This window comes from Heteronotia binoei, chromosome 4 (genome assembly GCF_032191835.1).
Source record: "Heteronotia binoei isolate CCM8104 ecotype False Entrance Well chromosome 4, APGP_CSIRO_Hbin_v1, whole genome shotgun sequence".
In the NCBI taxonomy this organism is placed as follows: Eukaryota; Metazoa; Chordata; class Lepidosauria; order Squamata; family Gekkonidae; genus Heteronotia; species Heteronotia binoei.
In genome coordinates, this window is record NC_083226.1 from 100,754,276 (window position 1) to 100,771,069 (window position 16,794).

The 16,794-nt window shown below is 44.8% G+C and overlaps 1 protein-coding gene across 1 annotated transcript in view; it reads right to left on the reverse strand.

Annotated features, from left to right (window-relative positions):
- Nucleotides 1-13,556: 13,556 nt before the first annotated feature.
- LVRN (laeverin) overlaps nucleotides 13,557-16,794 on the reverse strand; it is a 78,120-nt gene continuing 74,882 nt past the window's right edge. The window contains exons 19-20 of the mRNA XM_060235578.1: nucleotides 15,936-16,011; nucleotides 13,557-13,732 (exon numbers count right to left, since the gene is read on the reverse strand). Of these exons, the coding sequence (XP_060091561.1) occupies nucleotides 13,586-13,732; nucleotides 15,936-16,011 (223 nt within the window). The 3' untranslated portion in view covers nucleotides 13,557-13,585. The remainder of the gene's footprint in view (nucleotides 13,733-15,935; nucleotides 16,012-16,794) is intronic.

Consider the following 16,794-nt stretch of genomic DNA (forward strand, 5'->3'; position numbering starts at 1 on the left):
AAAACACAGACCAAAAATTGACCTTCAATGAAAGCTTTGGGGAGAAGATGTAATTATTATACTTTCTCCTGTGTCAGGGAAGAGTATTCCCATGCTTGCAGGTTCACTGCTTTCCATTCTCCGTTGTCACTTCTAGCCCATTTCTCTGAGTCTAGAGAGTGCAGGACTTTGTTAGGTCCCGTTTGTAGTCCTGGTGGGATGATGGGATGCACATAAAAGAAACTGTTTGCATAAATTAATAAAAGGAGAAGTCTTAATTCCTGGGTCTCAGCCATGAAAGAGGTATTTACTAGGGTCCACCATGCTTCTAGTTCCAGTTCCAAGGTTGAAATTTTGGGTGTGAGTACTTGCTTAATCTCTACAGGAACATGTCCTTCCACTGCCTGTCTAATTATTCCCATAGCCATGGCTACATTCATGGATTGGGCTTGAAGTGAAGGTTTGCAGTAAAAGCTCCCAATTTAGCATACTTCGTGGCTGCCACCTGCTTCTCGTGGCACAGGTTGTCTATTTTTAAAAACCAGTCTGGAGGACCTTGTTTCTCTAGTTGTGTCTTAGTAACTATCCAATTCTGGTCCTTCCATGTGGTTATATTGTATCGGAATATCTCTCCTGTGGCTGAGTTTATGGAGAGAGATACCTCTTTTTCTTCTCTAGAGCCAACTGATATCATAATTTTAAAGGGATCCCCTTCCTTCTGTACCGTGGTCGACACAATGGCTATGTCACAGTATGGCCCCATATCCTCTGTAAACCCTTTAGAGGCTGGACTGACATTTGGGGTTGTCTTTGGAGATGTCGGCAGTCCGCATGGGCTTTTTGGGACATACGCACAGTTCATTGCTACCAAAGGTCTTAGTGTGTCTTCATGAGAGAAGCAATACAACTGCTGAGTTGTTATTCTGGTTCCTACACATAATGAAATCACATTTGGGGGTCTGACCCATTCCTCGTCACAAACTTGAATGTCGTAACTGCAAATGAGGAGTCTGCTGTCATTGTTTCTGTAGCTAGACTTAATTACTTTGCACAGCATGAGTTCCTTGGGATACAGACCGTTATCCCAATCCCTGCCTGTTGACTGGACTAGTTTAGGCAGTCTCTCTGTAATGGTCCGGTTAGTCCGTTCGATTGCTCCGGATGCTTGTGGGTGTCTCACAATATGGAAGCGCCGCTCTACCCCTAAGGCTTTGCAAAGTTCTTTGGTTACCTCCCCAATGAAATGCGAACCTAAATATGAGTCCATGACCCCAGCGAGTCCAAATGTGGTTAAACAGAAGTTTTGCTGTGGTGAGGGTGCGTGGCGCTTTTCCTAGTGGGCCCTCGAGACTTAAACGAGAGCCTTAAAACTGAACCTTGTCCAGGTTTTAAGGACTTGATTTATGTGCTGCTCAGAGCTGATCCGTTATCTGCCTAGCTGTGCGGTCTTCTACGTGTGTGGATGCATGTACAGTGAGTGTGTGTGTGTGCACGGTGTTTTAAGAAAAGAGAAAAGAGGGGAAGGGTTCTCTATGTTCTGTAAGGAACATTTCCTCACATTGCGGTATCTGGAAAGTCCGGTATCTGGTCTAGTTGTCCTCAGTCTAAGAGGAGCACATAGGCAGACAGTGTTGGTCCTCGAGGCACTCCTTGAATTTGATATACAGTTCTCTGTATGGTTTTTGTAACGCTTTGGCCTGGCCTGCCCCCCCTTTTCATATAGGGTGGAGTTCTCAATCTCTGCGACTTAGTGAGGGCCCGTGCCACGCCCACTTACAACCACAACTTCAATGTAGATGTTTAAATAAAAACCTACTACGAAATGGCAGGTTCAGGAGCCTTTATTTTAAGAAAACCAGCACAATCGAAGATTTCAATTTAGGCCAAACCCTGCATGGACTGTGGGGAAACAATGCCAACCAGGGAGTATGGCTTTTCCTGGGTAGCCTCTCTCATTAGCATTGCCATGGCATGACATTAGAGGAATCTTAAGATAATTTTGCCAATAACTTAGTCGTGATTGCTCTATAGCCAATGTACTTTTGATAGCCAACCTCCACTGCGCCATCAGCATGACATTTCAGCTTGGTGGCGTGTAGGGGGTTTTCCTTTTAGGGGCACGCCTGGAGCGTTGACCGTTGCCACTAATGCTGGAGTCCTTAGGGGACCCTGCCTCTCAGGCAGCATCACCCACAGAGGCCCCTCTCAAATCACCATCACCCACCCTGTTCAAGGTGGCATCATTTCCATTGAAGTCCAGTTGACGTGCTGTTATCAACTGGACCAAGGGAACCAAGGTCTTCGAGATGTCCCCCACGGTGGTGACTGCAGCCTTCATAAAGCCTTCCATGATTTCCCTAGAGGCTCCCTGCTGCTGCCGAGAGGCCCGCATTTCCTCCAGAACCTCCAGGTGCTCCTGTTGTGAGGATGCAATTATGGACTTGTTGTCACGTGCAGCCTGCTGCTCAAGGTGCTCTCCCACCTTCTGAAGTGCCGATACCTTCTTCCTCCTAGCCCTCAAAATGGCCTCGCGTGACCTAGGGGTCAGCTCCGACATTAGTGCTCCTGGTGGAATATCTGAAGTTGAATAAAATGATACAGTAACCTGTTAAACCTGCGGTGTAAACGTAGAACTCCACAAACGTAGAACTCCGCAGGTTCTTACATTGCCCCCCAAAATTGTGAGAACTACTGAAACTGAGCTAGGGCAGGGGACGAGAAGGAAGTTGTAGGGGAAAGACATAAATAAAGGCTGATGGAATGATTGTGCAGCATGAGTAACAGGCTGAAATTATGAAGAGGATTGGACTTATCATTGGTTAGCCCGTGGTCACCTTTTGGGCAAGAGAAATCCTCCAAAACTCCCTCCATTCCAAACTCAGTAGCCAGCTGTGGAGTTTTTGAAGGGAATAAAGACATGCAGCATGGTTGCTGAAAGCTGAGTGCGAGAGAGTCTATAACATGGACAGTGGTGAAGGAAACTTTTTAGGCAAGTCTTAAAAAACTTTGCCAGCAAGGGCCAGGATTATCCCATCAGAGATACCCTGTTCTCCCAGATAAGAGTCAAGATTAGCAGTTTTATTCGAGGGTCAGATCACCTCCTCCACTTGCAAACTTACTGTCAGGGTTCTTGTCACTCACAGCAGATTTCTCCCTCATAGGCGTGGTTGGTGGCATTGCAGAAACGACAGCAGCTAGGTGAAAGGCAAGGGAGCAAGGGTGAAATGCCTGGCCCTCTCAAAGGGCATGGTTAAATACTGTGATGATTCCCCGTCTCACAGTGCTCCCACCTAACCCCCCCCCCAGGCCGAGGGCCCCAGGGGAAGAGAGCAATCTATTTTCTGTAAACATTTAACCAAGCTTTTAGCAAGGGCAACCCTCGCTAACTCACCTTCAACAAGCCCCTCACCCGTGCCAACACTCCCATTCACATCCACCCGAACCAGGTCCAGTGTGATTGTGTGTTCTGTAGAGAGAATTAAGTCTCCCTTAGTCCAAGTCTTGGAGGAGTGATGTGAGGAAATTATCACTTAGAGTTAATCATGCACTGCACATGTTGGATGAGGAGCATGGAGAGCAGAATCCCAATAGTCAAGCACTGGTCAAAACACACATTATAGCATAGCGCATGACATAGCTCAACAACTAGGACACCTAGAAATGGAGTAGGTGAGAAGTAATCATACCAGGTTAAACTCACTCGAACTCTCTGGGAAGTCCACCTGCGTGGCGTCACTATCCAGGATCTCTGCCTCCACATCATCCATTGCTGGAGAACCAGAGGAATCTGCAGAAAAAGAAATAAATCAGCATGTGATCATGGGTGGGGGGGCAGTAGGCCAAGAGGGAAGGAGAGAGGGGGAGGTGGTCGCCCCGCTGAATGCCCCCCCCAACCAAAAAATGTGAGGCCCACTCCCCATGTCCCAGAGCAGCGAAGCCTTGGGAAAACAAGGCTTTCCATTCCAATTTCACGGCCACCAATCCTGTTTTGAGAACCCCCCTCCCCAAACAGGTAGATGAGACAGTCACGATTTTTACCTGACATGACGGGTTCTCTTGCAGCCTCGCCCTGCGTCTCTCTGGTAGTGCTTTCCTCCTGGGAGAACAGAAGAATGGAGTCTGGAGGCTCACCTCCCTGCCCCCCCCTCCAACCCAGAGCAAGTGCTCTGGCGTCTAGTGCTCTGTGTCACACGGTTTGGGCGAATGTCCGCCTCTCCGTGTAGAATGGCTTCAAGCTCCTCGAAGTATGGGCAGCTTTTCTTGTTGGATCCCGATTTCGCATTAGCCGCAATGACTTTTCAATACTCCGAACGAAGCGCCTTGGTCTTGGTGCGGCACTCTAACGCCGTCCTCTTGTGGCCCCTTGCCACCATCCCCTTCGCAATCTCCTCGTAGATGTTGATATTTCTGTGGGATTGCTTGAGCACTCTTTGCACCCTTCTTTCCCCCCAAAGTGCGAGCAAGTCCAAAACCTCCTCTCTCCTCTATGATAAGCCCCGAACTCCAGCCATATTGTGCAGCATGTTCAAAACGTTCTGTGCAAGCTGGACAAAAGTGCTTCGAGCGATAGGCGGGAAAACAAGCAATTCCGTCAACCAGCCAGTGGATTTCAAATCAAGTTTTGGCGGGGGACTACTTCATTGTGCAGTTGATTTAAAACGAGAGAAACACATTTCTTATATTCTTTACATCTGGGAAAAGGTTACATTTCCTTTTTTTTAATGCCTTGGCATTTAATTTTATATTAATTTGAGGAATATGCCTTTTGGTTCGTTGAGTGGAAGAATACGTAAACTACGACAGTGAGCACTAGGGCAAGGGTGGTGTTCTGTCGCGCCTGTATCCCGCGCCGAACATCCACACTGTAAAAACCCGACCTTGTAGTGGGTCTTCGAAAAAGGACCGGACCTTTTCTACAGTCAAATTATCCTGATATACATGCGGCGCAAGCTGGGATGATCACGACTCCACATCGGTTGACAGATGTGGATGTCTGAACGTCCGCTTTAACTCCGCATTGGGGGCGTGGGTGAATCGCGGTTAATGTTCTGTCTGACCGCACCCTGGGTGTGTGTGTGGAGAAGTATTTGTAAATTCCCTGCATTGTGCAGGAGTTCAACTTGATGAGCATGGAGGTCCCTTCCAACTCTGATTCTATGAAGTCAAGAGTGCTACCTGAAACAGAAACGTGTTTGTGATACAACATACCCAGCTTCTTAATTTACATTATTTCTAACTGGTTTACACCTCAGCAGCAACTCAGTCCGATGACACTGATGCCATTATAGTGCCACTAGTCAGTATCCTGCACCTGCTCTGCAGAGGGGAAATGTGACAAGCACCCCAAAAAATTGTTCTGAGAGTATAGCAATTGCAATAGAGTTAATAGCAATCGCCAGCATCCACCAATCAATGCATGGCATGCATCCTGTGGCCTGTAGCTTGCAGACAGTCAGCCAGCATACAGTGATACCACACACTTCTGATGTAAGGGCCCCATCACTTGTCATGTGCAGAGCACAGAATCATGGAATCATAGAGTTGGAAGGGACCTCAAGGGTCATCTAGTCCAACCCACTAACTCACTAACTCACTAGTCCAAACTCACTAACACCTCCCCCTAAATTCACAGTATCTTCATTGCTGTCAGATGGCCATCTAGCCTCTGTTTAAAAACCTCCAAGGAAAGAGAGCCCACCATCTTCCGAGGAAGTCTGTTCCACTGAGGAATCACTCTAAAGGTCAGGAAGTTCTTCCTAAAGAAAGATGAACAAAGGGACCATGGTTACTGCAGGAAAAAGGCACTATCAGAAAGAGATCCAGAATTAACATACTCCAGGCAGCTCTGCAAATGCAGGTTCAAGTAACTGCCTGCAATCAAGTTCTCTCTTGCCAGCATGTAGGAACACATGGAGAACATAAGAGCTGCCCTGCTGGATCGGACCAGTGATCCAGCATCCTGTTTTATACAGTGGCTCACAGTTACCTTTGGAATCCAGTGCTGGGAGGTAACATCAGGAAATGCTTTGAACCATATGCTGTTCATGGGCCCTTTGGGGCAGCAGGTTGTCTTCTGTTTTCAGTGGTATGCTGGACACTGGTTTAATCCAGCAGAGCTCTTCTTATGTTTTTACCCTGGAACACAGAGGACTTTTCTTGAAGTTACTGTATAATATTGGTTTGCTGCCTCTGGATATGAAGGTTTCCTTTAGTCACCATGGATAGTACCCACTGAGTGTGAATCTATCCTCTGCACTATAAAATACTGCATTCTATATTTAATTAACAAACATAATTTGTGCATTGCTAGTGATATAGCAAACCACCAGTGTGTCTAAACAGGATGGGCACAGACTAAGAAAATGCAGTTTGGTTTGGTTTGCAGTGTACCTGGTTCATGAACCACAGACCAGCTTTTTGAAGTTAGACAAACTGGTTCAGTTTGTGAACCAGTAGAATGGCTCCCCTAGAGTACTGGAGACGTTAAACTTGCAGGGATCTCTAGCTGAGTCTCCTCTATCTGCCCTCCAAGTTTGGTGATGATTGAATTTACAGGGTCTGGTTTAAAGCCCCCCAAAGAAGGTACCCCATCCTCCATTGTTTCCAGTGGATGGGGGGGGCAACAAAAAACCCACAAACAAATAAGGGTAATAGGCTAGCAGAACAGAATCAAAATCCCTGAGATTCTCTGCAATAAAAACTGAAGGTGGTGGGCATTTTTGTGGGCATTTTTGCAGGCCCAGCAGAACCACTACCACTGTAACACAGCAAGCCCAACGTGACTAAGGGCAGGCCTTAAAGTGCTTTTGGAAGAAATGTCAGGCATAGGTACAGAACTGTATAGAATGGACCCCCTGCAAACTACACACCCCCTGCAAACTACACACATCAAAATGGACCCCCTGCAAACTACACACATCAAAATGCACAGGGAACTTCACCCTGCTGCCCACTCCTCTACAATCCTTCAAATTGGGGAAAGACTACATTTCTGGGGTCCCATTTACAGACCAGAAAAGATCTTCCTAGTGTTGTCTCCGGAAAAGACAGGTGCAGTTACAGGAGTCTATGGGGCGGCTCATGAACAAGCCAGTGACACCAGCCTCACAGGGAAACTTCACCTGGGCAGACCTCTCCCCCAGCCAGATACTGGAAGTGAGGCAAGTATCCCCCCTACACATGCAGGCCCCCCCACAAGTCACCAAAGGCAGGTCTTGAAGGACAGAAACATCGACATCCTCAGAATTTCAACAAGGACTCCCCAAAGTTATCTCATGACAGCTTGATGGGCACCCCAGTCCTACTAGACCAGTGGAAACCAGAGTTTTCCTTTTAAAATGATGCGAAGACAGAAAGGCAATGTGACGAGACTTCTGACAGGGTTCCTCAAAGGTACTCGATAACAGCAGCTTGGCAGGCACCCCAACCCCAGCAGACAAACAAGGGAAGCATGCCCAGTGCCCAAAACTCTCACAGCATCCCCCCCACCTCACGGGCTGACACAACCCACAGCAAAATTTTCTGTGCAGAAGAAAAGAAACACCTGTAGAGTCGGCTGGGCCACCCACAATTCTTAAAGGCAGATTCAGAAGAACAGAAAAGCAGATATGACAAGAGACTTTTAATAGGGATTAAAGACAAGAGACTTTTAATAGGGATTACCCAAAGTTACCCCACAACAGCTTAGTGGACACCTCAGCCCCACCAGACCAGTGGAAATTTATTTATTCCGTAACTTATTCCGTAACTTATCAGAATTTTCCATTTAAAGTGATGCAAAGACAGAAAGGCAGACATGACAAGAGACATCTGATGGGCTCCCCAAAGTTACCCCATCACAGCCTGGTGGGCACCTCAGCCCCACCAGACAAGCAAGGGAAACAGGCTCGATGCCCACAACTCCCATAGCCCCCTCAAGGGCAGAAACATTGTGGAGTATTATTCTCTGCGCAGAAAGATCTGCAGGGCTGTTTGAGCCACTCAAATTCTCCAAAGGCAGCTTTGGAAAGACAAAAAGGTAGACATGACAAGAGATTTCAGACATGGGAACCCCAAGATAACTTCACAACTTGGCAGCCACCCTGGCCCCACCAGACAAGCATCCCCACAACTCGCACAGCTTTCCCCCAAAGGGCTGAAGCAACCTGCAGCAAATTCTTCTACTCTACAAAGAAAACCTGTCAGGCTGGCTGGGCCACCAACAATTCTCCAAAGGCAGACTGGGAAGGACAGAAAGGCAGACATGACAAGACTTCTGACAGGGGCTCCCCAGAGTTACCCCATGACAGCTCGGCGGGCACTGCAGCCCCTCCAGACTGGTGAAAATCAAAGTTTCCAATTTAAAGTGATTAGTGATGTAAACTGTCTAGCATAATAAAGACTGTACAGTTTCTTGCCCAATCAAGGGTTTAGAGATTGAGGTGTTGACATATGTTCATACACTGAAATAATGTATGGGGATTACTTCAAGTATGTTCCTAAGTAATAGTTATGCCTCTATGGTTGCTTCCATAGTGGATGTTAAGACTGACTCCTCTACGATCTTTCCAAGTTGGGGCTGGATAACATTTCTGGGGTCCCAGTTACAGACCCCTCCCTCCAAAAGGGTTTTCACCCTCCCATCCCACCTGAATATAAAAACTTCTAAGTCCCATAAAGGTGAAAGTGGGTATGACGGGTGTTCATCCTGGGGGAAAGAAGTCCCTTCCAGCCGTGTCAGACAGCAGCTGTGCCTTCCACCTTCTCCAATCCTGGGGCCATAGTTCGGAAACATTTTCACACCCTCCCCAGTGACCTGTGTGACAGAGTGCCAAGTGAATCACACCCATGTCTGGAGGGGCACAAACCAACCCTAATGCTTGTCCTCCTCTGTCCTCTGAAGGCACCTGCAAAGATGTACCCAACTATGTTCCTGCTGGAGGAAAAATTGGTGGCCAGTAGGAGGAAGAAGAGGGCCACTCCCTTTCCACAGGGAGAAGTGGAGGGAGAACAGGAGGCTCCTCCAAGAAAGACGCCCCACACTGAGGCTGCCGGGGTTGAACATCAGGGCAGGCTACCCTCCAAGAGGCCAAAAAGGTTATGTGGAAGGTGCAAGAAACAGTCACTCACCTTGTCATTGGCTAGATGATTGCTGTGGATGGCCAACTCTTCTTCCTCATGAAGGACATAGCCTTTCGCTGGCTGCAGTGGCAATGACCAGCCAGTAGGAACATCAGGGCACAGCCCAGGCCCCAGAAGAGGACAGTCCTGCTGCCCAGCTACAAAGTGATTCTGCTTCAAGTGCAGGGGATGGATGCAGATCACACAGCACAAAACATTGCCACCATGTCAAACAGAGAAGGCTGAGGGAATAGGTGGGCAGTGACAACATCATCTGTGGCTATATGGTCACAGATGCCAGCACCAACATGCTGGCAGTGATGAAGTGTGTATGCTGCAAGGGCATCTTCCAATCCATGAAAAAACAGGATGCATGATGTAATCAGGGTAGGGATCAAAAAGAAACAATATGACAGTCTCATTACAAGAAATCTATGGGGAATGACAAAAAACCCAAGCATAACAAATATTATGTAACATAATATTGTACAGAGATCCAGTCAGTTTCCTCATTCAAGTAAAGTGGGGTTAAGGTCTTCAAAGTATGTATACACCAGGATTACATAATCCTATACCATTGTATGTAAGCTTTAGGCATCTGTCATTTATGGTACATTGGCTCTGAACAGTTGTTTGCATCTGTATCTTCTGGACCAAAATTGGAAGGTAAATTTTACATTATTTTTTCATTGATTGGAGTAATTCATTTATAATTGTTAAATTAGCCACTAGAACATTTATTATTACCTTCAGGCATACAAGCAACAGTACTCAACATGTATGCATCTGACTATGACACAAAGCTAAACTTCAGGCGGCCTCATAAACATTCCAATGAGTCAATTGAGTGTTATCATAAGTTAAATTTTTAATACAAATATATAATTTTTAAAAAAATCATTGAATGTAATCTATAATTTAAAACATTCTCCCCCCCCCCTTTTAACAGAACTTCTTTTTTGGTCCTACATTAACTTGTTAATTGTCTTAATTTTGTATTATGCTTGACCAACGAAGAAGGCCATTTAAGGCTGAAACATATCAAGTTGCAATAGTTCTCCACTTGTGTACATTGAAAATTATTTTGTTATGAGGCTACAGTTGGGCCCATAAATGTTTCTAACTATTAAATACATGCATTTTTGATATTATAATATATATGGTTTTTAGTAATTGGCTTTATAATTTGTTTGTAACTAATCTTTCTGGAGTCTTGATTCAATTTTGGGGGGTTAAGTTTCTCCTGTTTTTTTCTCTGTCATTTAAAAACTCCTCAAGATGTTCACTTATATATAAAAATAAGAAACTTACAAAAACACTATAAGTACTGTGCTGTATCCTCCAAAGTGAAACTGACTAGGTTATTCTGAACTTCTGTCTGCTCAGGAATAGGGAACAAAACAATATATTTTAAATGCTCATAGCCACAATCATAGAGGAAAATTAGAACATTTGAAATATATTATCCATAAATTACTTTGGTAAATATTTACACATTTTGGCAATTTTAATTACACAACATTTGTTAATTTAAAGAACATTTTATAAACACAAGAACATTTTATAAACACAAGAAAGTCAAAGTAGTTACATACAATCTGGCTTCCGCCCGGGCCATGGGACGGAGACGGTGCTGGTCGCCCTGGCGGATGACCTTCAGCGGCATCTGGATCAAGGTGGCTCGGCGGTGCTGATGTTGTTGGACCTATCGGCAGCGTTCGATACGGTCGACCATCGGCTTCTGGCGCGCCGCCTTGCCGACGCTGGGATTCAGGGGCTGGCCTTGCAATGGCTTTCCTCTTTCCTTGACGGTCGGGGACAAAGGGTGGCGATTGGGGAGGAACTGTCCCAGAGGCACACGCTTGACTGCGGCGTGCCTCAAGGGGCGGTACTTTCCCCGATGTTATTCAACATCTATATGCGCCCCCTTGCCCAGATTGCCCGAAGGTATGGGCTGGGTTGTCATCAATATGCAGACGACACCCAGCTCTATCTGCTTATGGACGGCCGGCCCGCCTGCGTCCCAGAAAATCTGGACCGGGCGTTACAGGCAGTGGCTAGGTGGCTTAGGCTGAGCGGGCTGAAGCTGAACCCAGCGAAGACAGAGGTCCTTTGCTTGGGTCGCTGCGGCCCGGGAAGGGAAATCCCCCTGCCAGTTTTTGACGGCGCACCACTGACAGCGTCGGGCAGGGTCAAGAGCCTGGGGGTGCTGTTGGAGCCTTCTCTGACGATGGAGGCTCAGATAGCAGCCACTGCCAAGTCCGCTTTTTTTCACCTTAGGCGGGCGAGACAGTTGGCCCCCTTCCTGGAACGCGACGACCTAGCAACAGTGATTCATGCTACGGTCACCTCGAGGCTGGACTACTGTAATGCCCTCTACATGGGGCTACCCTTGTGCCGGACCCGGAAACTGCAGTTGGTGCAGAACGCTGCTGCCCGGCTGCTATTAGGGCTCCCAAGATGGGAGCACATTCGGCCGGGGCTCCGGGATCTGCACTGGCTGCCAGTAACATTCCGAGTCCAGTACAAGGTGTTGGTCATTACCTTTAAAGCCCTGTATGGCCTAGGACCTGCCTACCTTAGGGACCGTCTCTCCCCACACGTTCCCCAGAGAGTACTACGTTCCGGCTCACAAAATCTGCTGGTAGTCCCTGGACCAAAGGAGGCCCGCCTAAAATCCACCAGGGATCGGGCCTTCTCAACAGCGGCACCTTACTGGTGGAACCAGCTGCCGGAGGAGGTGCGGGCCCTGCGGGACCTAGGGCAGTTCCGCAGGGCCTGCAAGACAGCCCTCTTCCGGCAGGCCTATAACACCTAACTGATATTTTGGATGGAACATCTTTGGATGGAACAAAATGCTCTTATAGACCGCTGCCTTTATTTTATCTTGTTTTATTAACTATGCTTTTATTGTATCTGTAAATGTTTTAAATGGAATTGTATGAATCATTGTGTTGTGAGCCGCCCTGAGACACTTCGGTGAGAAGGGCGGGATATAAGTCCATCAAATAAATAAATAAATAAATAAACAATGGTTTTATTCAAAAGGCTGCCAATAAAACAGGCTGAGAACTGAAAACCAGGCACTACATAACATTCTTTAGCAATTTATTTCAATTGGGGCAATGGTGCTAAGTCAGCCCTCACCTCCCTCAAAATAACCAGTAACCTTTAAGAGGTAGGAATCCAAGTATCCCAAACTTGCTGGAACTTGTTGTAAAGGGCAATTGGTAACAAAATCCTTTCTAGTATGCCATATCCACCCTCAGGAAGACAAGGACCTTACTAAAGACAATTTAATTGCCCTGTGTTAATGAAGTTTATGAACTTCATTCTACCCCAAAGGTTCCCTTCATGCCTTAGTAGTGATGGGAAGGGAACTTGTGAATGACACTGTGGGGATTTTGATTTCTTGTATATGTTACACCAGGGTAACTACAGTATTTCCACTACTTATAACTATTTTGATAATACTGCATTACGATTCCATGTATTGGCTTTTTAATTTTTCTCCTTTGCAAGTTTTGCTGTTTCCCAGCAATCTGTTAAATTAAAATACAAAGGCTTTAACAGTGCCATTTCACTTTCTTGTTTCTGCTGTTACCATCAAGTCACATATAATGTACCGTAACCCCATAAGGTTTTCAAGGCAAAAGATGTTCAGAGGTGGTTTGCCATTTCCTTCTTCTATGTCATGACCCTGATATTTCTTGGTGGTTGCCTATCTAAATACCAGGCAGGGCCAACCCTGCTTAGTTTCCAAGATCCGACAAGATTGGGTACATGTAAATAAATGTATCTGCATTTCATAAACAAATGATCTTGCTGTAACACTAATGGGTCTGTTCACTCTCTATCTCTTTAACAGGCCTAACAATGGCTCTTAGCACTAGTAATCTGTACAGATTTCTCCCCAAAGTAATTTAAAGAGATCTGATATAGAACACTGTATTGTAAAATAAAGAGCACTGTACCTCTTCAGAGCACTTCTTGCTCATATCACAAGGTAAAGGTTATGTGGTGCACTCTCACTGTAAATGTTATTTAAATACTACCACCACCATTTCGTAAGTTAAAAAGCTGAATTTTTAAAAATGAATATTTAGTCCCATAGTTGCGCACACAGCAAATCAGCCACAGAACAGAGAGTGCATTTGTTTCTTCTGCTTTCTGGTCATGTACTTCAAACAGTAAAGTCTGCTTCATTCAGTTCAGCTGGTACAGTGTCAAGATGTTCCTTTTGCATTTGTTTAGGCCAGCTTTTTAAAAGTGCATTCTCACAAAGCAATGATTTTTGTAAGATTCAAATATCTTTCTCATGGCAATGTCCTTGTTATCAATTTGATTTATCCATTTGCAACAAGAATGGTCTAATTTGCACTCATAGGCAGCAGCCTTCATTAGAAACATGAACTGACATTTCTGTTTATACAAGTGTGTTACTTTATAAGAATCCAGCAACCTGTATACTGGGGGGGAAATACACATTTGGAAGAGTTCTCAGGTTTTAGCCATCTATATTTTTCTGTAGCCACTTGATAGTTTCGGTTATTGCTTTTTTCTTTTCTTTATTTTTAGCTTTTGCTGTCAGGAGTATGTCATTGGGATCCATTCTTTCTTCTTCTGTAAGCGTACCATTAAGAAAAACCTGTACCTAAAATCAATAATAAATAAAGTTATTCCAAACTGCATTATCACTTTTGTTCAAGTGCTTTTCCCCCCTAGTAATTAATATCCTGCATGTTTATTGGCCTGTTCCAAATCTGCAGGAAGAAGATCTAGTAAGTATTTGTGTGTGAGAGAGAGGGAGGGGCAGGGGATTCCCTGGTTTGGAGGCCCTCCCCCCCTTTAGAAAGCATGGGGGGGAGGGAAATGTCTACTGGGCACTCTATTATTCCCTATGGAGAACGATTCCCATAGGGAATAATAGGGAATTGATCCGTGGGTATTGGGGGCTCTGGGTGGGGGCTATTTTTTGAGGTAGAGGTACCAAATTTTTAGTTTAGCATCTAGTGCCTCTCCCCAAAATACCCCCCAAGTTTCGAAATGATTGGACCAGAGGATACAATTCTATAAGCCCCAAAAGATGGTGCCCCTATCCTTAATTATTTCCTATGGAAGAAAGGCATTTAAAAAGGTGTGCTGTCCCTTTAAATGTGATGGCCAGAACTCCCTTGGAGTTCAATTATGCTTGTCACACCCTTGTTCCTGGCTCCGCCAACAAAGTTCCCAGATTTTTCTTTAATTGGACTTGGCAACCCTATCAGTGCCTTTGATCTATGGATCACTAGAGCCAATTAGGTGTAGTGGTTAAGTGCATGGACTCTTAACTGGGAGAACCAGGTTTGATTCCCTACTCCTCTACATGCTCCTGCTGATGTGACTTTGAGTCAGTTAAAGTTCTCAAAGAGTTGTTCTGCACAAGAGCAGCTCTGGAAGCGTTCTCTCAGCTCCACCTACCTCAAAGGGTGTTTGTTGTGGGGAGGGGAAGGGAAAGGAGACTGTAAGCGCTCTAAAACTCCTTTGGGTAGGAAAGGGCAGGGTATAAATCCAGTCTTTCTTCTTCTTAGTTCCAGAATGGTCACAGCTGGCAGGAGGTACTCTGAATGGCTGTTTTTCCTCCCCCAGTGCATATTAAAGCCTGAACAGGACCAGAGACAATTGGGGGGGGCAAGGTAGGAAGATGAGGAGACTGTGCTTCATCTGGGCTAAGTTTATCTTCTTCTCCTTGCAGTTACTTAAAACCTGGGTTGTGCCAGAAGCAAGTGCCCTTGAGCAAAAATCAAGGACTCTTGGCCCTTGGCCTGTTGCTTGCAGCTTTAGGCCTGGTGTGAAGCTCCCTTGCTCACCTAAGATCTACTTGTTTTGTTTGATTGTGTTACTTAACCTGGTGATTTGCATTTTGGTATGTGTCTGTGGACTTCTTTGGGTCCTTAAAGGGAAAAAAGTTGCATACAAATGCCATAAATAAAATAAATATTGACAATTTACAGCATCCTAGATTAGGTGCAATTAGACCAGGCTGCCCCATACCCCACCCTTCACTACCAGAAGGAGTCTCAAAGTGGCTTACAATCACCTTCCATTCCTCTCCCCACAACAGACACCCTGTGAGGTAGGTGGGGCTGAGAAAGCTCTGAGAGAATTGTGATTGACCCAAGGTCACCCCAGCTGGCTACATGTGGAGGAAGGGGAAATCAAACCTGGTTCTCCAGATTAGAGTACACAGCTCTTTAACCATTACACCACAGCTTGCTCTGTAAAGCAGTTCACTTTATAATACTGAAACATTACCACACAAGAGCCTTACCCTATTAAATACTTTAGTTTCTGTTAAATAAACCTTTGCTGTTCATCTACATCTGTGTCTTGTCTGTCCACTCAGATATCCATAAAAAAGCATTTTTTACTTACCTCATAAATAATTAGTCTTGGTCTAGCAGGTTCCCAAATAAAATATCTTTAGGAACCACATAGTTTCCATGCTACCAATCCTTTGATTCTCCTTTTTATTTGATTGCAGGCAGCTGGGGTTTACAGAATCCATTTGATAGAGGTCATAGTTGGGCACCGTACATTCCTCAGTCCAGAAGATGTTTCAGACTCTTCCCCCTCCCCCCCCCTTAGTGTCCATATTGTTCTTTTTATGTTTTTAGTTTAACAATTAACTTTTTTCATATTGAGAAGGTTCCCAAGTATTCTTACCTTGTCTGTACATGCCTTACTGATGGGCATAACAATATCCAGTTAAATATTAGAATTTCAGACATACTCTCCTAGATTTTCCCAAGTTCTTCACATTTATGGCCAGCTGTTCTAAGATAATTTAATTACTCTGTTTCTATTAACCTACTTACCATTTGGATCTGTAAGTCTGTAGTTATAAAATGTCGTGTAGCTTCTAAGAAATTAAGTAATGGTTCATTCCCATGCCTGTAACAGAAAGTATTATGAGTGTGCATAAATATGAGAAAACATTTTATTAGATGCTAAATGTATACCATCATGATTGACATGAGTAAGAAATAAAATATACATAAATACTTTATAGGCCAAAATACGGATGATACCAGGGACCTGTGACTAGATCTCAGGGCTCTCAAATTTTGTTTGGGGGAGAGGAAGAGAGAGCAACCTTTTCTCATTTCCTACTTTCCTAATCCAAATCTCTGCACCACAAGCTACTATTAGTCATCCTAGTTAGCTGTACTGTGTTTTTTTTTCTTTTGAGGAACTTAAAGCAGCTTCAGGGAACAATTGAGATTTAATTCAACAAGGGAAAAGATTTAAATTTCCTTTCCTTAGTTCCACTCTCTAAACCAAAATCAAAGGTCCTGAAGCTGCTTTAAAGTGAAAAGCTATTAAGGGATCACAGTTTGGACAAAAATGACAAAAATAGAACTGATTTAAAGACTACTTTTTCTCATAATTTTCAATAATAGACAATAAAAACAATTTTCCACAGAGCTCATTGTTAATTAATGAAAATAATTATAATAATAGACACGTTTTGTGTTTCCACTTCTTCAGTATTATTAATTTCTTCTTCTTGTTAAGCTGTATGAAGTGAAGGAGTAAGCCAGTATCTCTTTTTAAAAACTTGAGTAAAGCCTTCCATTTCCTTGCTGGCCAAACCACTCTCCATGAAGGAACCACCCACAAAACCACTTTCGGTTTTTTGGCCATCAATAAGAGGAAGGGGCTTTGTTCCTGCTC